This window comes from Herpailurus yagouaroundi, unplaced genomic scaffold (genome assembly GCF_014898765.1).
Source record: "Herpailurus yagouaroundi ecotype Mexico unplaced genomic scaffold, PumYag 184, whole genome shotgun sequence".
Taxonomy (NCBI): Eukaryota; Metazoa; Chordata; class Mammalia; order Carnivora; family Felidae; genus Herpailurus; species Herpailurus yagouaroundi.
In genome coordinates, this window is record NW_024412415.1 from 16,016,713 (window position 1) to 16,040,637 (window position 23,925).

The 23,925-nt window shown below is 38.7% G+C and overlaps 1 protein-coding gene across 5 annotated transcripts in view; it reads right to left on the reverse strand.

The window, feature by feature from the left end:
- Nucleotides 1–23,925, reverse strand: part of ATP8B4 (ATPase phospholipid transporting 8B4 (putative)) — a 257,973-nt gene that overhangs the window by 108,003 nt on the left and 126,045 nt on the right. For all 5 annotated transcript variants that reach the window (XM_040492661.1, XM_040492662.1, XM_040492659.1 and 2 more), the window contains exons 8-10: nucleotides 16,049–16,119; nucleotides 12,531–12,613; nucleotides 3,066–3,224 (exon numbers count right to left, since the gene is read on the reverse strand). In XM_040492661.1, the coding sequence (XP_040348595.1) occupies nucleotides 3,066–3,224; nucleotides 12,531–12,613; nucleotides 16,049–16,119 (313 nt within the window). The remainder of the gene's footprint in view (nucleotides 1–3,065; nucleotides 3,225–12,530; nucleotides 12,614–16,048; nucleotides 16,120–23,925) is intronic.

Here is a 23,925-nt window from a genome sequence, read left to right on the forward strand (position 1 = left end):
AAAGAAAGAAAGAAAGAAAGAAAGAAAGAAAGAAAGAAAGAAAGAAAGAAAGAAGTTAAATAAATAAATAAATAACCAAAACAAAACAAAACAATCCAATGAATGAGGTATTATTATCCTTATTTCACTAATAATGAAGTATTTAAGTAACTTGCCTCACATTTCTTGTCTAGTAAGGATCAGAACCAGAGTTCAAAACCAGATATATCTAACTTAGAAGCTCTTGATCTTAACCACTATTTTTAAAACTATATGAAATACTCCATTAATTCGTTAATTCACTGACTCATTCAATCAATGTTGTATTTAAGACTGACTCATTCAGATTCCAAACAGGAAATAGATGACGCACTGAACAAGGATAATTGGGGAAAATTTTTTTTATAAAGGGACTCTTTACAAAAGTGTGGGAGGGGTTATAGAGTAAGCAAAAGGTTAATGCAGTAACCAAAGACTTAGTAACAATCAAGAGGTTCCTCTAAGCCAGGGGGAAGGGTGAGTGAGGGGAGGGAGTGGTAACTGGACCCTAAAGGACAATATAGAGTTTGCAGCCTTAAGAAAGAGAAACTTTATGCTGAGGGTCCCAGTCAGGCTGAAGTGACCACACAGGGAGGAAGTTTGGGGAAATAAATACCTTGACCTCGTTTCTCCCTTTGATCTCTTCCCAGAGATCCTTCCTTAACTAGAAGCCAAAATTCAAGGAAACCTATTAGGGGAAACCATACAAGTCAGCCTCCCAAGGCAGAAAGAAGAGTGGGAAAGGTGAGAGTAGATCTGGAGGAGCAAATGGAAGACATCCAATGCAAAAATCTACTATGCACCAAATGGTGCTGACTCCTATGGATTCCTTAAATGACTAAGACTCCTACAACTCAGAAATAAGACTTCCTCCTCTCTTGAGTGAAAGAAAAACTATTAACAGAAAGGCATGACCTAGCTGTTAATGCATATTAAACCCTCGTAAATTATAGATTTGTAAAGCAAACCACGTCTGCATCAACTATATTCCTTACACAATTCCTAGTGATAGGTGCAACCAGGGTAATAAAGAAAGAATAGTTAATAATTCACTTTGGATAACTTTCATAAGATCTAAGTGTTCAGCTGGAACTCATTCCCCAAATTAGATATCTTAAGATTCAGGGTTATGAAAGACTCATCTGTTCAAATCTGACATTGATGAAACTAACCATTCCCAGCCTGTCACTATTCTAGTTAAGCTTCCTCCTAACATTTGCACCCAGAATCAAGTCAATGCAGGCATTCTCTGCTTTACAAATATCTGCCTCATGAAGGTCCAGTGAACATCCAGTCCATATCACAAAAGAAGAGGATATTCCCTACTTCTGCCTGCCAAGATCCAAAGGGCAGTACCCACTCCCAATTCTCAGTCTATGGAGCAGGCAGTGCATTTGGAATTGAAGCTAGAAGGAAGAAGCAGGGAAGGAAGAAAACTAACATTTATCAAGCATCCTCTTCCATATGCATTGTCTTGCTGAGCCTTTAGAGTGACTCTAATGTATTCATTATCCCCATGTTACAGCTGAAGGAACTAAAGCTTAGGAAGTTTAAGTAACCAAGGCTTAACATCCTGCAGCTGGTAAACAAATCTGAACCCAGCTCTGTCCAGTCCAAATTCTGTGAGCTCTTTATTATACCTGCTTGGAGGGAGACCTGTTCAACTTACTACCCCTCTTTCTCCTAGGTATGCACATTTTCCCATAGAGCAAACCTTATGGAGGAAAACTTGGCTTCTGAGTGGCTCACAGCAGCTGTCCTAGCATAACATGCTGTAGCTGAACCATAGCTCAGTCATTCCAAACAAGTTCACAAAAATGCAAACAAAATGTTGGGCTATAGCCCATTCCTAGGATAAAGCTCCTCAATTTCTATGATGACAGGAAGCAGACCAGAAGCGTCCTTCCCATGAAAGGACCTTCAAGAAGTCTCCCCTTCATTGTGTGGGAAGATAAAGGAAGGTTGATATAAGCCTCTTTTTTCAATGCAAGAGAGATGCAAATAAGAAAATATGTGGTCACAGGTTTATTCCCCTGACTAATGAATGAAAGCATCTGATGAGAGAATTATGAAAGCAGATTCATCCCCAGATAAAAGAACATATACTGCCATATTTCTAGGGATTTCTCAAGTCCGTACAATGGCAATACCCCAAGCAGCAAGAGCCTTACTAAAATCCACAGCTGAAAGTATTTAGGAGGAATTGGGAGGCCTTTTCCAGGTTTGGAACACTTTTGAGTCTTTAATAAACATTTGCTGTTGTTGAGGAAAGTCAGTTAAGAAAAACATTCCAATTTTGATTGCACATAGTCAACAGACCCAAAAACACGTCTTATTTCGGTGTCATAATAAACAGGATTTTAAAAAATCCAGGGCTGGCAATTGATGCCATGAGTACAATTTGAGTGGCTTTATGTAGTGGAGCTACTGTAAGCTCCCTTAGCAGGAGAATGCCACCTTGGGCCTGTAGAGATAAAGTAGAGATGCAGAAAGTGGCCAGCAGGAAGAGTAAGAGGCACTTTCCCTCCCTCACTGCCTCCATCATGTAGTCTTTCCAGGACCCACTGCCTGCTGACAAATAATAGAAGAAGCTACAGAGTATAAACAGAAATGATTGCAGTATCTCCAAGAAACCTTTTCCAAAAGGATTACCTGACCTTTGCAAACTACAAAATTAACAGCAGAGAGGGGTGGGGGGCTTTGTTTCATCTACTTCCCCCACTTTAAAGTTGATTAATACACACAAGGATGGGCATGACTGAGGTGAAGATAAAGAAAGAGAAATTAAACATTGGGGATCTAGCACCCACCAAGCAATGAGGGCCCAAGCACCCCTTAAGAATAAGATCATGATGTCAGTGGCTGCTCACACAGGGGGGCCACCCAGACTATTTCCAGAGCAGTGATGCTGTCCTCTGCCGTCAACCCAGAGCAGCACCTTGTGTGGAACAGATGCACCATGCTCATCCAACCTGGAGAGATGCAGACTGCCCATGCATACCTCAGGAAGGACTCCCCCATAGCCAACTCCGGGCAGTCATCTGTACCTGCAAATATAACCATTCCGAAACACCAGCTGGTGTTTCTCAGGATGCAGCCCCTCAGGATTATCTTCTCATTGTTGAGGGAGTGCTTGCTGTCCTTCCAAGAGAGAACTCCTGTGAATTTATCTAATTTGTTGTTAGGCGCCTCACAGACAACAGTCCCTGTAAAAAAAAAAATAAATAAAAACAAAACTTGTTTATGACTCACCTCAAACTCTGGAAGTCCACAGTACTGTGTTACCACCCTGCTTCTAATACACAGGATATTTTTCCTTTTTTTAGACAGTGCAATGTTATGTACACAAGATTGTACTAGAAAAAACAAGCTTGACGGGGGCGGGGGGCGAGGTGAGGAGGGGGGGCGATGAATATACAGATGGAAATCTACTAAGTGTTTTTAACACAGCTTTCCGCATTGTTTAAATAACAATAGAAACCTTGAGATCCATGGGTTGTTGTTTTTTTTCCTTAAATAAAAATCATTTACCTGTACTTTTAGTTTGTAACAATAATTTCTGAAAAGATAAAGCAGGGACTGTCCTAAAAGTCTTTCTTACACTCTTTTTACTTACTGTGAACTTTTACAGAGGTTAAGATGGCATACTTCCAGTTTCACAACCAAAGTCAATCAGGCCTTTCTAGGCTCAGAATTTCGGGGGTCCTACTATATCCCCCCACCAAGAAACCTGGGCCTTGTTTGCCACATGTGCCTGAGAATGCATGTGATTCTTTTCAGCTGTTCTAGGCTTCTTATCTTGATTAGATGCAGAGTTCTGAGGCCTCTCAAAGCCACCATATAACTTGTCCCAACCTGACCAGAATATGTTTCCAGTTGTTTGGTTTTTTTTTGTTTTTTTTTTTTTTTTTTTTACTTCCAGGCCTATTCCAAACCAAGGGTATGCCCATTCCAAATCAAAAAATCAATTCGTTCCATTATTTCAGTAAGAAAATACACTTTCAGGGTGGGGGTTCTTTTGACAGAAAAAGAAACCAGAAATAATCTTGTATGGACCTTTTCACAAAATACAACTATTAGATTAAATGCATTTGCACTGCAAACTGCTGGGGTTAAACTTCAATAAGTAATGAGTACCAAGACTTGAAAGACAGAGGGAGAGAAGGCAAAAAGGGGGAAGGAATTAAAAAGAGAGGTGGTGGGGAGATCCAAACAGGGCTCAAACCCAAGTTGGCGGTGAGATTAGCACCTCTCAAGAACAATAAAAATACACGTGTTTAATCAAAGCCAAAGGGAACGTACAAAGTGGCATTTGGAAAATACAAAAGGAAGTCTTCAGCACTGACTGGAGAGAAAGGAGACCAGCCCAGCCTACAGAGCCTCTGTAGTTCTCTGTCACACCACTCACCCAGCACCTGAACCTAGAGGCTTCTTACACAGACACCCTTCCTTCCTATGATGATAGCTTCTGCTTTTAAAACTCTTAGAGGTGACAGCAGCCAGTTTTCACATGGCCTGATGACTCCCGACCAACCAGATTACTAACATTGGATCTTGCATGAAAAACAAAAGAATAAACAAAAAACAGAAAGGAGAGAGGGCCTCGGGGCCTAAGGACTGCTTTTTCCAAACTCCTTTTTCCTTTCCCCAGTTATAACAAAAGTGCTACCTAAATAGCCCCCACTTGGGCATTCACTGGCGGCTTCCTGGACATCCACCACTTATCGAGAGTACTGGCAGGATGATTTGGGTGAGGTTAAATAACCTGCACAAAGTCATTTTTTATACAAAGGGAAGTGGCTAAATTCTGGTTGCTCCCATTATGGCCTATCACTGATATTAAAAAGTAAATTAAAGTTGATTTCAACTGGCCCAAGTTGTTTGGACAATTATGTTGTGGAAGAGGGGACTTTTTCTAAATTCTAAGAATTCAAAGTCTTTTCCTCTTGACCAATAATTTTCATTCCTAAATTTTGTAGAAGTTTGAATTGAGTATCGCCAGCAAAACTTGCATAAAATATTGGGTTGATAGCAACCCTTAAAGCTTATTCCAGTTTCTTGACCCAAGACTCAATTTCTCAAGTCTTCAAAGTTGGCCACCAAAAAAACATAAATAAATAAAAATGTGTTTTGGGCAAAAACAACATGATACACAGTCCCTGCCAACAGAAATATAAAAAACAGGCTCATTTGATCATTTTTATTGTCGCAAGCAAAGACTGACATGGAGACAAATACAGCCTTGAACATGTTGGCTCACTCCTCCCTGGCCCCAAGGCTCTTCCAACTTCTGGCCTGACACCAAGGGTGTGGTTCTAGACAGGAACAGGCAGTAAGGCCAAGGGGTTCTGCCTTGGTTCTTGGAGGCCAACCCCCAATTCAGCCTTTCTCAAAGAGTGTGGTCCTACTGATTTAAATACTAAATACAGAGCCTGGTCAAAACAAAGTGGTGGGAACAAAGCCAAAGTACATTTTCTTTTTTTTTTTTTTTTTTTTTTTTTTGTCTTCAGAAGTACTCAGCTTCCCCTTTCTTAGCCTTGTTAGCATCAAACAAAAGCTTCCAAACTTTTTCTTCCCTTTTCCAAAAAAGGGTAAATAGTTTCCTCTGAAGAGAGCACTGTATTCACGTCGTATCCCCATAGCCTACCATACTGCCTACATAATAAGATCTTAGTGCATATTTCTTGTAGAGATGGAAAAAAAATTCCTATGGTTTCCAAAGAGAAGGTGGGAATTGAGATGGGTGCTAGAGTAGATTTAAGATGAATGAAAGAAGTGGATTTATTTCCATGGTGATAATGATAAAAAAGGAGTGGAAGACCTAGGAGGCTAGCCACCATCATGGGCTTAGGTTGACCTAACTCTAACAAGATACAAACATATCTGAACACTCTAGGGGGGGAAAGGGGGAACCTTAAAGCACATCAGAAGCAAACAAATAGGTACCCTAGCAATAAAGCATAATAAAGACTAAGGAAAAACTTTAGGACCCTTCTTCCTTTTGCTAATAGTACTGGAAAAGAGTTGGAGGCAATAAACAGTCAGTTAGACAATGAATGAGAAAACAATTTAGGAAAAATAGTATTTTTTTCTCAGATAGTTATTCACTATAAGCATGTTTAGAGCACAAAGTCATCTTTAATGCGCAATGAAACAACTGGGACAAAGATCATGTCAATGAGGAGATAGAAATATAATCAGACTAGCTAGTTTTACGTTTTCCCCTCTGAGGAGAACAGATATGAAAGCAGATAGCAATTCACCCAGTTCACAGTCACACAGAAATGTTCTAGGTCCATCCTAGACAAAATCCACAAGATTTTATTCTCACCCTTCCTCAGGATTCTAAATTTAGTCATCTGGGTTGTTGGTTAATAACCAACCTAATAGCTTTTTTCACCTAAAGCATTTACCTCCAAGTGGAAATCTATAGTTTATCATGAAAATGGAAGTCAATACCCAATATTCCATGATTCTCCAGAGAAGTTGGCTTTTGTGATGTATATTATTATTAGCATTATTTCTTGATTATCTGCACTGCAACTCTTTAATAAGACAAATTATCTACTGAGTAAGACATCACCATTGCTGTTAAAGAGTTTCTCCAGCCAAGAGTTTCTCAGAGTTTAGGAGACTGACCATTAATTGTTGCCCTGATGATGTGATACATTTTTTTTTTTTCTTAGAAAAAAGAGTGTCACCTTCCTATTTTCTAAAGCCTCTTCGTTCTTCAACCTTCAAGCCTCAGCCACCCATCATCACTACCATAATAGCCATATCAATACCAGCAGTAAAAAGGGAAGCTATTCTTCTTGCCTTTAGATGGAATATATGTCTCCTACAATCATATCACCTATGCTGTTGGGCTGCTCTGTCCAGGTGAATGGGAAACTATCTGGTAAGTAAAAAGTCATAAGATGTTGACCAAGCCTTTTTTTTTTTTAACAAAAAAGAGATGTTTGTTTTTGTGTATTTTAATTACACACATGCTATTCTTTATAAAGGACCATAAAATACACCAAGATTCCTGAAATAAAGAGTCAACCTTTCCCTGGTTCAGAACTCAGTATTAACAGTCATACAAAATATGTAAACTTGTCATAAACTGCAAAAAAACAGATCTCAGTCCAGTCAGTAACAATATGCAACAGATTCTTAAACACATTTGCACAATTTATATCCAGCACTTTCCCCAAGGCATAAAAATGTCCAGTCTACAAATGTATAACTGAAAACTATCCCAGCTACTTATTTATAAAAAGCTTTTCAATTCCCGTAAAACTTTAACATGAAAAATCAAGGCCTGCTCTATTTTTAGACTTGTTATAATATTAGATCAACTTATTTATTTTTCCTTACAAAATTCAACAGACTATTTATCAATTATTTTCTGATGTTAGAAATGTATAAAAACATTTATATAAAAATTTTTTAAATAAATAGATTTACCTACCAAAACCCAAAACACTGTCTTGCATGTACTGGTCTCTATAGTTAGCCAACTCTTCTATAAACTCTTGTCAGGGATCCTGACATTCAAGATCACTGAGAACATTGCTGCTTTTTAAAAATATGATGATGTCATCTGAGTCCTAGGTATACTTGATCTCTGGTAATTAATTTTGTGCCTTTCAATTTAGAGTATTCTTAAAATTTATTTCTTATCCTGATCAGGAGCTAGGTTGTCATGCTAATTCCCCTACTTCTCCAATGCTGACTTTCTGCTTGTAGTTCACAGCCTCTTGTAGCCTTCCATAAAATAGGCTTTGCCAGCAGTCTTGGGCTCATAGTCTGGCTCCTCTACTTAGTAATCATGTGCCATTGGGAAAATTATTCAATTTTTCTGAATCTCAAATTCCTTGCCCATAAATTGGAGGCAGTAATAATCTCTTCCTCTCAAGGCTATAAGGATTTAATAAGATAATGTGTACAATTACTTAGCACAATCCCTGGTATATAGTGAGTGTGTTTATGTGTCAACAACATGCTTAAGGCCTGAGAACTGTAGGACCTTTGCCAAACTAAATTTGGCTCATTCTTTGGGAATGAGCACTTGTTCAAAAGTCTGTCTTCCCTGCCGGGCTATCAGCTCTGTGAAAGCAAGGCCTAGGTCTGATTTATTAACCACTGTATCTGCAGGCTTAGCAAGCCCCTGGTCATTGTGTTAAATACATTTTTACTGGGGCGCCTGGGTGCGCAGTCAGTTGAGCGTCCGACTTCAGCCAGGTCACGATCTCGCGGTCCGGGAGTTCAAGCCCCGCGTCGGGCTCTGGGCTGATGGCTCAGAGCCTGGAGCCTGTTTCCGATTCTGTGTCTCCCTCTCTCTCTGCCCCTCCCCCGTTCATGCTCTGTCTCTCTCTGTCCCAAAAATAAATAAACGTTGAAAAAAAAAATTAAAAAAAAAATACATTTTTACTGAGTAAATGGACAGATGACTGAGTGAATGAATGAAAGAATGAATGAAAGTTTCATGCCATGCCTAAGGAGGTTACTAGCAAGACACTGTCCTCGGGTTTAGGTGCAAAAGTGAGGAGGCAGGAAGACTTATGAGGGATATCCTAAGGCCCTAGCCATCTCAGTTTTGAGTCTTGGTGTCCCCCATGAGGACTTCTCTAGGAATATGAGTGGGAAACTCAGGTCTTCAAATACTTGGAAGATGTGCACTTATGATTCAAAAACAAAAAACTGTAGTTTGGTGCTAGAGAAAGTATTTTGGCAAAGTCTCAGAAGAAAAACCACACAGTAACTAGAAGCAAAAATAACACCATACCCAGATTTGCCCAGAAGTCACAAGCTAAAAGATATACTTAGCACAGACAGAGAGCATGGGAAAGGGCGTGCCTCACATGTCTGCGTCATCTATTAGACCATGCCACAGCTAGGCAGGGCACTTCCAAATGTACACTATGTTGATATCATGCTTTTAGCCTAAACTAAAGGATGCAATATGTGGTTTCAATTCCCACGACTCAAGGAAGGTTTTTCTAGTCATCAGAGGAAAACCTGAAATCTAGTGATAACCATTATGACAACGGTGAATAAAGACAAAAAAAGGGGAGGGGCTAAGAAAGGAATGGAGGAGAAAAGGTATCAAAGGAAACTAGATAATACATGTGGAGATATCTTCTAATCCTACACACTTCCTACTGCATCTTGTGCCTAGGAGATGCTTAATAAATGGATTTCATTACTTAATTAATATGGAGAGAGCAATGAAAACAAGAGGTGAAGAATTACAGAAAGTGAGATAATGTATGCTGGGAGATAGCACATGTAAGCTAACACAAAGGGTGGAAGAGGAAGATGGAAATAGATTAGTAAGAAATGGAGGGAAGAGAGGAGAGAAACGGGTAGAGAAAAGTGTGCTTATAGTATAGAGGGTTTGAATGTGTGTGTCAGAGGCAGGGAGAGACTGAAATGAACATGTCTAAACTACGGTTTGGAAAGAATGGAGTAGAGGAAAAGTTGAAGGCTTTAAGAAAGCAAGAGCTTTAATGGGAAGGATTTAGTGTTTATTAACTATCCCAACACTTTCAAAGACTTTCCATACCACATCTTGCATCACCTTTCTGGTCTTTAAATTTGGCTGCTAACAGGGAAAATATAATTTGTATATTGTGTCTAGTTTAATCCCTTAATCCCTCTAGTTATTCAAAGATGCTTTCTTGGAAATAGGAAATCATATTTTAATATACAGTTCAATTCAAAATATTGCCTTAAACTTTAAGGTAGATTGAAATTCAACACAAAATTTAAGAACAAAAGAGTAAATTCAACAGAAATCTGGTGCTTAGTTCAGTTCTAAACTGAAAAGTGACCACAGTTTAAGTATAAATGATTTCTAAATAGAGAGGTCTGTGTTGCCTTTGAGAAAACAATTATGTTAAAGATTTGATGAGTTACTTATGCTCCATGAAGCAAATTCAAGCCACATCTAGTATGTAATAATTATTAATATACTTTAGAAACAAATTGTATGAAATATTTTTAAAAACTGTTTTCATAAAGAGGCAAGTCCCTTAACCTTTCAGGATACCCCAGCTATATGAAAGAAACTATTTTAGGTGAGGAAATGTCTTCTGGCTTCAGCCTGAGCAGCACCACTTGTATTGACTTAAATGTGGTGCCTATGTGTTAAATTTTGTTTGAAAAAATATTCTGAGATGAAGATCTTATAAAATCACCACAACAGATAAGCCCTCTCTCAGCCACCTGCCCTCCAGGAGCAGGGTACCCAGCACTCTTGCTTCATCCTTCAAGTTCCCATCAGGAAGTTTCTACCTCACCCCATTCTTCCACCCACCATTCCCAATCACTTAACCTTAGGCCCTTCCTTTGCCTTCCCCTGTCTTTCTGGGGCCTCATGTTGATCCTGCCCCCCATTTCTGGCATTTGCAACCATTTATTCATGCACTGAACAAGTGTTTATCTAGCACCTATTATGTGCAAGGCATTGTTCTAGGAACTTGGCATATAACAGTGAGCAAAACAAAGATCCCCATGTGGCTTACACTGCAGCAAGTAGAGATGAACAATAAATAATAAACAGAAAATAAATAAGTTATAGAGTATGCCAGATGGTGATATGTGCTATGAGAAAAAGAAAAAGCCAAACAGGGTAGAAGAGATAGAGAGTAAGAGGAGTCATACTCTGACTGAGAAGGAGGATTCTTGGCCCCATTCCTACGGTTGCATGTAAGAAATCAACCTAATCCAGCCTGGCCCTTGATGCACTATCCTGGCCTTGATCTATGATCAGAATTCTTGGAGGGTATGGTAAAGACAGCACTCAACAAATGTATCTGCTTGTTATTTCCCAGCCTCCCTTGCATTTGGGCCAGGCCCATGTGACTCACACTGGTCAACAAAATGTGAAAGGAAGCAGTTAAAAGTCAGTGTGTCCTTGCTTTAGTGTGGTGACTTTAGAGGCCATTAGTCTAGGCACCATGGCTAGAAGATGGAAAAGGCCGCCTGACCTACATCAGAATGTGACATGCACAAGAAAAAAACTTTTACTGTTTACACCACTAAGATTTCTTAGTGTCTGAACTGAATCACAGTATGAAAAAAGTGAACTGGGAAATTATAACAATAATTTTCTGCTTTTTTATGGTAAAGAAGACTAAAAAGCATGAACTTGTACCTCCTCATAGATTGATAGAGGAATAAAGGAACAATTCTGCCAGGAAAGAAATGAGTAATGGTAAATTATATTTAGGTTGCCCTTTTAGGACTCCATAAATATTCTATGAAATATTTTAAGCAAGTATTTTGATTCATGAAAAGAATTTACTTTCCTTGGATTCAAAGAACAGTAAATTTTCATTGAAAAAATTACTTAGTAGAAAATGTATAATTTGTTTTACTCCAATCAAAATATTTCTTGGGCCATTTAAAGTTTCCTGGCTATTCCCCTGACTTAAATCTCAAACTGGAGGAATATCTTTTTCTACAAACATTTATTATAACAGCACACATTTAATAGAGATGAAAATATTAACAGCCTCTAGACAGAGTTTATAAGCAAATGCAAAGTACAGGCAATATAAACTCTAAGCAGTGCACTGGGGAAATTTGACAATTTAAAATTCACCAGTGCTTTACCCCATAGGATCATGCTAGGACACCTGACCACATTTTCCTTTAAACAGACTCCAAAGAAAATATTTGGAAGACAGTCTCAAACTCAAAGATTCATTAATAAATAAAACCAATCTACATGGAAATATTTGTGTTCAAGGACAGACATACAAATATGTAAAGCAAGAGACCACTGAACCCAAAGATTCTCCCATAGCCTATTCTGGTGCCTATAGCCCTACTGTTAATTGTTCTTTCCTTTTACTCTTGAAGGATTTTGTTTCTCTGTGACAACTTTAACAGAAAATAACAAGACATAGGTGGAACAGAACAGGAAGAGGAGATGGTTTCCCATGCTGAGAAGAAGGGACTGGGTTGAGTGGTGTGAAAGTTGTGATAAGGAAACCATGGTCTCAAAGAGCAACAGCTGACCGACTTATTAATAAATCAGAATTTTCTTCCTGAACACCTACTACCTTTAGACATTATGCCAGGCAAGATACAGAAATATATGAGGCTGGATTATTTTCTTGGCAAACTTTGCAGTCTAGTATTTGGTCTTTGTCATGGAGCCAAAAAATAGATGAATGGTTAGACCTAGAGCTAGAAGTACAAGTATGGCTTGTGTTCATCCACAGCAAATCTGCACAGGGCCCCAGGGAGGCCAAGGTCAGGCAAGGGAAGGGTATTGTGGGACTAGAGGAAATGAGGTCTACAGAAGAGGAAACAAGGATGAAATGAACAATGAACTAATAAAGCCATTCTCCCCTTGGTAAACATTTTTACTCTTTTGCATGAGATTACAGGCTTTGATACCTGCAGAATTTTATGTCCTTCCAAGTAAAAAGAAACATGAATTAAATTTCAGATAATTATTTCATTACATTACTTTTTGGTTTTGTGATTTTTGTTTGTCCGTTTTAAACACTTACCATCAAACTTTGCAAGTCTGCTAATATCTGCTCCAAGTTCTGAGGTAACTGATAGCGCATGGCGGACTTTCAGGTTCGTTTCCCTATGAAATTAATTGACACAACATGAATTTTTACATGGAACAGCCCAATAGCAGCTTACATAAAGTAATCAGGCGGGTGCAGCACATGCAAAACCCAACATAAGAGATTCAAGAAACTCCCTTCAAATGTCATTCACACCTCTCACAATGTCTCAGTAAAGTGGACAGGGCTTTGCATGCTCCTGAGAGTTGGCATTCCACCCATGGCACATCTGCATAACAACACAGTAATCTGTTTTGTTATTTGAAAGAACAGAGTACATAATAAATATGGTTTCATTCGAACCTACTCAGACATCATGCATGAGTTACAAAACACATTAGGAATGGGAACACAGTTGCCAAATAAAGGAGGCCAGTATCACTCTGGAGTCTACTATCTACATGAGAATTTTACTTGTAAAAGATGGTCATGGCTAATTTCACAGTAGCTGCAATTTAAATGGGAAGGGGAATATAGCTTTCTGCCCTGTGGAGAATCAAGCCCAAAATCCCAGAAGTCTGGAATCATACAACCAGACAGGAACTCTGCAGGTCGTAGTGAGCTGGTCATCTTCTTTCAGGCGGAACCACAGATAACATTGGACAGATGGCCCTGTGGTCTTCATGAAATGACCAGTTGTGAAGATTGTATGGCCATTACTCACATCTCGCATGTAAGGGCTTGACATGCTGGTTTTCTCACTGAGTTCAACCTAGTTTTCTTCTACTGTAGCTTAACATCATCGGTCAGAGTTCTTTTGTGGAAATGTTTAGTAGTGAGTTCACTCAGTCCGCAAATACTGATTGAATACATACCATAGTCACCCATGAGATTCAGTGCTGCCCCACAAGGGTTACTGTTCTCTTTAGGGAAAGAAGTGGTAGGTAAAAAGCAAATATCACCATTTGGAATGACAAACCATGAAATAACTGAATTCAGAGAATCAAGAAGTAGGTACTTGAGAGGGCATTTAATCTAAAATTCCCATAAAGGAGTTTCACAATGATATGACAGCATGAAACCAATTCAAGGAGTACCCTCTTGGTGAAATAGCTTTCTGTAGGAGACACTAAGTTGGATATATAATTGCAGTTACCTTGTTTAAAACTAATCTCATGGCACAGTCTTTGCCAAATCTATCAACTCCTAAGAGGCAGAAATGAGTAGGGGTTGAGATACTCAAGAAGAACTTCAAACTGAGGTAGAAATTGAGCTGGGCTTCAAGAACAAGAGTGAGATAATGGCACTGAGGCCAAAGGGCCAATGTGCCCATCGTTTAAGCAAACTTATATTAGGCAGTGGCACCAGTTAAGCAAGACAGCCATCGTTCCTTAACCTAGCTCTACACAACGTGTCATTCATCAAGGTTTATCATCTTTTTAAGCTACTTCCTCAGAATTCTCTCCAGCATCTCACGTCCATCTTCAGATGTGTAAACTCAAAGGGAAAAGTAATCCCCAAGACTCCTAATTAATAGTGTTGTGTCATGCCATAGTCTTCTTCCTATGCCTCAGTATCTTGGCTTCAAACTTCAAAATGACTTTCAGCATAAGAAATAATACACAAAGATCCTGTATACCCTTTCCTTAGTTTCCCCAACAGAAACATTTTGCAAAATGTCACGATATCACGATGTCACAATATCACAATGGACACCGATACAATCAAGATGGGGAACACTGACATCACGTGTAGCCACACACACTTCCCTGCCTCTTCTAGCCCATTTTTAACACCTGCAACCACTAATCAGTGGTCCCTTTCTATCATTTTGCCAATTCAAGAATACTACATAAATGGGCCTTTGGGATGTGACCTTTCGGGATTGGCTTTTTTACTCATCATAATTCTCTGAAGATTTATCCATGTTGTTGAATGCATCAATAGCATTCCTTTTTATTGCTCAATACTGTTCTACGGTATGGATATACCACAGTTTGTTCAACCTGTTGAAGGATATCTACGTTGTTTCTAATTTTTGGATGTTACACATAAAGCTGCCATAAACATTTGTGTACAAGTTTTTGTGTACCTTAAGTCTTTATTTCCATAGTATAAATGTACAGGAGTGAAATTACTGGGTTGTCTGATAGTTGCATGTTTAGCTTTTTAAGAAACTGCCAAACTATTTTCCAGAGTGATTGTAGTATTTTACATTCCCATCAGCAATATGTGAGTGATCATGTTTCTCTAAATCCTTGCCAGCATTTGGAGCTGTCACTATTTTTAATTTTAGCCATTCTGATAGGTATGTACTGACATCTCATTGTGGTTTTAATTTTAATGTCTCAAAGGACTAATGATGTTGAACATCTTTTTATGTGCTTATTGGCCATCTGTATGTCATCTCTGGTGAAATGTCCCTTCATATCATTTGCTAATTTACTAATTAGATTGTTTTCTTAATATTGAGTTTTCAGCATTTTTCAAATATTCAAGATAAAAATATTTTGTCAGACAGACAGTTTGCAAATATTTTGTCCTAGTCCGTAGTTTGTTTTTTTCATCCTGTTAACAAGGCCTTTTGCACAGTTACAATTTTTAATTTGAGGAAGTCTGATTTATCCAATTTTCCTTTTATGAATTATATGTTTTTTGTGTCAAGTCTAAGACCTCTTTGACTAGCTCTAGATCTTGAAGATTTTCTTCTATGGTATTCTCTAAAAGTTTTATAGCTTTATGTTTTACATTTGAATTCAATTTCCTTAAAAGTTACAGGGCTATTCAAATTGTCTATTTCACATTGAGTTTGTTGTGGTACTTTGTGTTGTGATGAAGCGGTCTTTTTCATCTAAGTTGTTAAATATGTATGTATAAAACTGCTTGGAGGATTTTCTCAACCTTCTGGCATCTTCATGATCTGTCATAATATCCCCTGGTTCATTCATGATATTGCTATTTTGTGTCTTTTTTTTTCTTTTTCAGTGTTCCTAAAGTTTATCAAATTTATTGATGTATTCAAAGAATCAGCTCTGTCTTTGTTTCATTGATTTTTCTCTTTTTGTTTTCTGCTTTCAAGTTCACTGATTTCTGCTCTTGTCTTCATCTGCTTCCTTCTGTTTGCTTTGGGTTTATACTGTTATTTTAGAGGTTCTTGGGATGGGATATTGCATTATTGATTTGAGATTCTATTTTTCTTTTCAAGTGTATGCATCTAGTGCCATAAATTTCCCTCTCAGCACTATTTTAGCTACTGCCTAAATCAAGGGTAGGACCACCCAGGCCAAATAGACATAGATCTATTTAACTCACTGTTTCTCAAAGAAAATAAATTCAAGAGAAAAGAGCTTTCTACAGATCCACAAAGTAATTAACAAATAGAATTTGCAAGTTATATTCCTAGTTGTTCCAAGAAAATTAAGTGAAAAATAAGATTTAGGTTAAGTCCTGTTCCTAAAGCTATTACTGTTAAATTAAAAATCAATCTAATTCATTATTCTTTAATAACTTACCCATCAAGCTCAGCAGTTTCAATATAACAGAGGCCATGTGGCTCACTACTTGATAGGAGAAGCAGATCAGCCTATGTTAAAAAAAAATCAAGAACACTTGAGAAGGGAAGAGTGGTTGAAAGCCTTCTATGTTGGATCATCCCTCCACTACTTACTAATGAGCCAGGAGTGCCTTAGGAAAAAAAATGAGAGAGGTAAAATCCTGTTCCACTTTTCTGCTACATGCCTCAAATACAACCTTCCCTCTACTTCTCTGTTCCTGTTGAGCATACCCACTGAATATCAGAATATAAGCAAGGGCTAGGGGGTATCATATAAATTTATAGCCACTTCATTTCCTTTTTTGTTTGCAAATATATATATAAAATTCTACTTTCTTGTCTTGATAATTACTAATGGAAAATATACAACTTTCCCCAATAAGTAAGATCATTTTAATTCCCTAGTATTATCCTTTAAGAGTAAGGGGTAGGCAAAGCTGATGGGGAAAAGACAGAAGTAAAGTAGGAAGAAACTGAAAATCACAGAAAAAATAAGGCAGGCACGGAAATTTTTAAAAAAGAAAAAAAATAAAAACATTAAAAAAAAGAAAAAGATGATGGTTATAAAGAAGGGAAAAGATAATATAAAACGGGCTAAGCAAGAGGCAAGACAGAATAGAAAATGCTCTAAGTGACAGCAGACAACATTCAGAAACTAAGTAGTTGGTCTTTCACAGAAATAAATCATTCTGTTCAGCTATCCATTTGAGCTTTAAAAATGACCTTTCACAATTCGGTTTTAGAATTCTGGCTGCTTCCTATACTGGGGAATCGTTCATTTCAAATTTCATTTTTAAATAAGGGTTTTTATGAAATTCTGAAAGAATTGAAGATCTAAAATGAATTCACTAAAATTCTAACAATTACTTTGACACATTAGCCTAACAAGCGTGTTGCACTGTTTGAATGTACAATTGGCATTCCAAATCTGTGCAATTTTCTTACCTTTGTTTTTTCAATTTTTAGAATTGTCTCATTCTCAAGTCCTGGAGGTTTGGGTTTTTTTAATGTTTGTTTGGAGGGAGGGGAGGGGAGGGGAGGGGAGGGAAGGGGAGGGAAGGGGAGGGAAGGGAAGGAAAGGGCAGAAAGAAAGAAAGAAAGAAAGAAAGAAAGAAAGAAAGAAAGAAAGAAAGAGAAAGAGAATCCCAACCAGGCTCCACACTATCAGCTTGGAGCCAAAATGGGACTCGATCCCACAAACTATGCGATCATGACCTGAGAGAAAATCAAGAGTCAGATGTTTAACGGACTGAGCCGCCCAAGCACCCCAAGTCCTGGAGATTAAATTTATAATCAACCCACTCATTTCATTGCCTCAAGCTTTTATATTTCCAACTCAAATATAGGCAAGGGATGTCTGTGTGTGGGTATACATGTGCATGTTCAGTTTTGTTTCAATTGTGACAAAACAGAATTAAGAAACAACTCAGTGACAAGCCCCTAAACCTATAAATGGATTTATATTATCAAGACTCCTCTTCAGCTCTAATACAAGAGTCACAGAGGCCTGAGGAGGCAAAAATTATTTTCTGACTAATCACAATGTGCCTACAGCAAACCCACCATAGAGAGAATATGCAAAGAGTTGTACACCATTCTTGAGCCAAAATTACCCACTATGTTTTTAAAGAGAAAAAAATGTTTTTGAAAATTTACCTTGGTCTTACTTCTCACAATTTAAATATCAGTGAATATGATAGCAGTATAACTTCATGTTCTTTGGGCCTATGCCTCTCCTCCCTTGAGCTTAATAGGATCACTTTACACAAAATCCAGAATTCTCGATCATCATCTGTGACTGAAAATAGTTATGAAGTACAGAGAAAGATCTTGATTTGTATCTAGAGCAACTTCTCTTCTAAACTGTACAGTAAGTCTGCTTCAACATTTAATATTTAATATTAAATTTAAGATTAAATTCAATATTGAGTTTAGCAGCTTAATACTTATATTTTTGTGAGACAAAGGGAGGAGTCATCCACTGCTGGCTCAGAACATGTGACTGAGGCACCACCATTTGGCAAGTGGATTCTCTCCTGAACAGTAACTCAACTTCCTAAAGGCTGTGACTGAGAATTAGAAAGCCCACAGGTTCTAAGCAAACACCTGCCCTGACTACCTCCTGGGAAGCTGGGACAACTACCTTCCTACATTCAACCTTCCCCACTCTTCCTGTCCCTTCTGTTGTCATCTTTTTCTTTGATGACTTCTGAACCTTGCTCCTGCTTCCCTATTCCCTGATCTCTGCATGCCCTTCATTCATCCCTATTCTCCCTGCCCCACTGACTGAGCTTTGGCGTTCCTTTTTGCTCCCTTGAAGTTTTTAAATTCATTGTAGTTGAGAAGGAAATGTGAAGGGGCAGGACCAAGAGGGGGCATGCAGAGAAATAAGAGGTCTGCCCACTCACAATCATGCAGCACTCCTATTTCCAGGTGCACTCAGTAAGAATTCTGAAAAGAAAAGGAGAAGAGAGATGCAATAACAGCCCTGTCAGTCCCTGGTCATCATGCTTTTGTCAGAGGTTCTGGGCCAGACATGGAGGAACATAAGGGAGGTCTTAGAGCCCAACCAGCCCATGACTCTGAGTCCCAGAGCAGGCCTCCTGAAGCTGACCCGTTCAGTATCTGCCAGGGTACCCAATTCTTAGTGGATCCAGAAACTTGTGTCTGAGTTACAGGGGTTTGTAACACCAGTGTTCATTGAGAGCTTACTCCCACAGAGATCCTGTAGTGTAGGTCCTGTTGTTATTCCCACTTCACAGATGAGCAAAGTGAGGCCCAGAGAGGTTCAGTAACTTGTTTGAGGCCACAAGTGACACATGAATCTGGGCAATTTAAGGTTAGAATACTAAAATGAATAAAAACCTCTTTCCTTCAAGGATTTTACAGTTTAGTAAAGGCAGAATACAATACAGGTTCTAAAGGTCTTATTACCAAAGTGCTATGGGGGGAGTGCAAATGAGGTAGAGTACATCAGGTTGGTAGCCAACGAATGGCTTTATGGAAGATTCTGGATGGAATAATGGGAGGTCTCCCCAGGCAGAGACATGAGCAGGAGTTAAGAACAGAGAAAGAGGGGCGTCTGCGTGGCTCAGTCAGCTGAGCATCTGACTTCCACTCAGGTCATGATCTCCCGGTTTGTGAGTTCAAGCCCCATGTCAGGCTCTGTACCGACAGCTTGGAGCCTGAGGCCTGCTTCACATTCTGTGTCTCCTTCTCTCTCTACCCCCCCCCCCCACACTCATATTCTGTCTCTCTCTCTCTCTCAAAAATAAATAGACATTAAAAAGAAAAAAAACAACAACAACAAGAAACAAAAGCACATTTATTGGAACTCACAAATGTGCCAGGAAAATAGTTGTTAATTCCTACCAAAAACATCTTCCTCAGATACCATTTGTACTTTCTTCTCTCAATTATTGGTGACTTTTCCCCATGTCCTGCCAAGAGAAGTTCAACTATGTCCCCCAAGGATGAAGCAGTGTTTTCCAACACAATGCCCTTTCCTCCACCTTCCACATAAAACAAAAAGCCCAAGCAACTGCTTCATAGAAACCTTAAACAAATACTTCAATCAGAGGAAACTTAAGAATCCACTGAACACCTTTGAGTTCTCACAACCAACAACACTGTCCTCATAGACTGATCAGGCATAATTAATGTTTGCTGAATTGAAGAATTCAGAATAAAGCAAAATCTCAAGCAATGAGAACACCTAAAAGCTGTACAATTCTTTAAGAGTTTATAAAACACTCTCCACAATTCTGTCACTTTATTCTTTCAACAATCCTGTGAGAAGATAATATTGTTCCTGTTGTGTGAATAAGAAATCTGGGAAATTTATCTCTGGCCCCACAAGCAGTAGATGAACTAAATTAATTCATGTAACATCCATAGCCTTTACAAAGTCATGGTGAGAGCTTTGTCACTTCTAAAAGGCCCTAAGGGATTTAATGCCCTGCTCATGCCACGCAGTTTAAAGGGCAGAGCTAGAACTAGAATTTATAACTCTGTTCCCAGATGTATACTCTTTCCTCTGGGTGGCTACAAAATCACTGGACCAGGACAAACAGAAAGTGTTTTGTTTTGTTTTGCTTTGTTGGTGTTTAAAAACCAAAACCACAATGGTTAAGAATAGTGGGATATTAACCCCATAACCTGGTGTAAAGATAAATTTGTAGAATTAATTGGAATGTCCTATCTGAATCTCCCTGTTAAGTCATTCTGGTACATGGAGCTCTTTATCTTCTTTACTATCTACAATATTATCTTTTACTTTTGTAGTCCCAAAATAAAAATCCAAAATGGCTCATGCAGTATGAGTATACTTATAGGAAAATAGGTTTGATACAGACAAGAATCAGGATGGAGTTGTAAAAATGAAAATGTGTAAGATTGTAGGTGATATTTTTATTTAAAGTTTAAATTTCAGATCAAACAAATGCATGTTGAGTGTCTACTAACATGTATTAGATACATCTAAAACATGTTTTTAATAATTAACTATTTTAGAAGAATAAGAAAAGGATGGAAGAAAGGAGAAAAGGAGAATAATAATGATCATAGCTTTTACTTACTTTGCTAATTTTTACTTTCTTTAGTCAAAAAAAAATCCTTACCTTGTATATTTCACCCCCACACACACACAAATGAATAACTGCTTATAAACAGAACACTGACCATGTATTTTTTTCTAATGTAGAAAATGGCATGCTACCTCTCTATACTTTAGCAAGAAGCTTCTTTTTCAGTGCACCTTACACAAATGTTTTAAAAAATCTTCCTCTGGAAATTTTCAACTTTCTACTGTCTCACATATTTTTAAAAGTGAAAGAGGGCTTATTTACAACAATTAGTGTGAAACAAGTAATTCTGACTTGAAGCTATAAAATCTTAAATAACAAAGAGGGCAATGAGATCACCACATGGCCTCTCTGGAAGGGACTAAGGTGCTGCAAAAAATGATACGAGATACCCTGATGGGTGAGAGAGCCAAAGCCCACCCTTGGTCAGTACTGGAGTTGAGATCAGATTCATCTTTCTAGTTCTTTAATTTCTAAAGGTGATATTTCCAATTCAGGTAGCAGACAAATGTCTTTGTTTTAAAACAAAACCTTTACTGTTGTAAACACCTAAAAAATGAATGCCCTTCTTCTGGGGGGATGGGGACAGTAGAGGAAGAGAGGACACTCATTCAAATGTTCAAATGTTCAAATATGGTCATGTCCAGTAAGGGGTTTATTTCTACCACCAGGTAGGAAAATGAAAACAAAACAAGGTTACTGCTGTCAAGTAAAGAAGGAAGGTGTGCCTGGCTCCCAGGGTCCAAGTTCTGGCACTAATAAAGACCTTTGGGGGTGCCTGGGTGGCTCAGTCGGTTAAGCGTCCGACTTCGGCTCAGGTCATGATCTCACGGTCCGTGGGTTCAAGCCCCGCGTCGGGCTCTGTGCTGACAGCTCAGAGCCTGGAGCCTGTTTCAGATTCTGTGTCTCCCTCTCTCTGTGACCCTCCCCCATTCATGCTCTGTCTCTGTCTCAAAAATAAATAAACGTTTAAAAAAATTAAAAAAAAAAAAAAGACCTTTGCAGTGTGTTTGTCTGACCATTTACTTGGTTCTTCTCATGCAAGCCAATCTCATTGCAATAAGTGAATCACACTCTACATTTTCCCCTCCTGGTCCCAAAATTAAACTAGGAGCTCTGGAAGTTCAGCCCAAACATGTTTTAAAATTTCTTTTTAAGTGAGTAGTGAGGGCTCCTTGTCTGGAAAACAAAGGTAACTTCTGAATATGCCAGCTAATTAGCCATCACAGGCAAGCTCCTTTCCTTGCTTAAAATAGAATAAGCTGACATAAATTAATTTAGAATTCTAAGTATGAACAACTAGAGGTTATGCATCAGAATTAGGTACAACATTCTGTGGTCACTTCACTTCCAGCACCCAAGCCTGAAGACCCTAACTTAGGAAACCCAGGTTCAAGGCAATTGGGATGACTTTTAATGGGGTAAGGAGCCAGCATATGGTAGCAATTAGGAGTGGAGTTAAAATCCAGATGGCCTGTGTTTAACTCCTAGCTCTCCTATTGGCAAGCTATTTGATGGCACTTTTTTCTCATCTGTAAAATGGGAACAATAATAGAACAACCTGCCTTCCTTGAGCTAATGTAAAGATTAAATGAGCTAATCCTCAGGGAGCAGGAGGTATATTCATACTTCTAAATTATTATAGCAGTTCACCCATAAAAACATTGGCCCTTAGAAACAGTTTTGTAGATGCCAAGTAGCTAGACAGACCTAGAAAAATTCTGAAACAAAGTGAGATAATCAAGAGACACTACAGAGTTTTGGCATTTGAAGAACTCCTTTCTTCACTTATCCAAAGATTAAACCAACAGAACTATAATTATAGGAATCAGACCAAGATCAATGGAGATAAACACATCATCCTTGTTATTAATAAAGCTGCTGGAGACCAGGCTATAGGTCTGTGGGCCAAATGGGCTTGCTAATACTTGATCCCTGTTAGGTTCACCTAGCTGTAGATAAAGGGAGCTCTAAACTACCTGGACCTTCCAAGCACCTCCACCACAAGGATTTGCTTTTATAAAATTGTTGGAATGAAAGAGCAGGGCTGAATGTACTGTGAACACAGGCAGAGCCCAAAGAGAAGGGGAAGGAAGGAGGCTCTGGGTCATGGGCACCACTCCTTGCCCCCAAACCCAGCAATCACAGAAGTTACTCCTGGGAGAGGGATGTGGGCAAGGTAGTACAAAAAGCTCAAAAGATTATTTTGGTGCTCCCCTCCAAGTGAAAATGTAAAGAACTGGATGTAGAGAAGAGTGGAGAATAAGCATTCCCATCCCATCATGTAGCCACAATAAAAAGGCCACATCTGTGCCATCCAATCAAGCAGTCCCAAGTCACATATAGCTATCTAAATCTAAATGTTTTTAAAAATCAAAATTAATTAAAATTTAATAAAATTTTAGGGGCACCTGGGTGGCTCAGTTGGTTGGGCGTCCAACTTTGGCTCAGGTCATGATCTCATGGTCCACAAGTTCGAGCCCGGAGCCTGCTTCAGATTCTGTGTCTCCCTCTCTCTCTCTGCCCCTCCCCCACTCAAGTTCTCTCAAACAAACATTTAAAAAAAATTTTTAATTGAAATTAAATAAAATTTTAAATTCAGTTCCTCAGTTGCACTAGTCACATTTTATGCACTCAGTGTCCACATGGGGCTATTGGCTGTCACACTGGACAGCACAAATATACATTTCCATCACTGCAGAAAGTTCTTTTTTTTTTTTTAAGTTTATTTATTTTGAGACAGAGAGAGAGGGAGAGAGAGAGGGAGTGGGGGAGGGGAGAGAGAGGGAGAATCCCAAGCAGGCTCTGCATTGTCAGCACAGAGCCTGCTGAGGGGCTGAAACCCAGGCACCTCTCACTGCAGGAAGTTCTACTGGACAGTGCTGGGACACATGGATCACTGACTTCATGGAAATTTGTCTAAATGTGTGATTCATTTTAAACCAACGCTAATGAAACACCTATTGAACTGGTTTTCTTTCACCTGATGTGTGCACTTACACTTGCCTTCCATGCATCATTCCATAGACAGTTTTGCAGAAGCAAAGCAAGCACAGGTACCATAACATAGAAAATATAACTAAATGAAGAATAAAGATGAGGGGAGATACAAATTAGAATATCAAGGCCAGAGGGCAAGTTGGAGCACAGATAAGTTACCCAGGAGGTCCTATAGAGTTAGGAGATTTGGGACATATGTTTGATTCCTGCCTTTCTTGGATTCACCCCAAAGAATGTGATAAATGAACACACT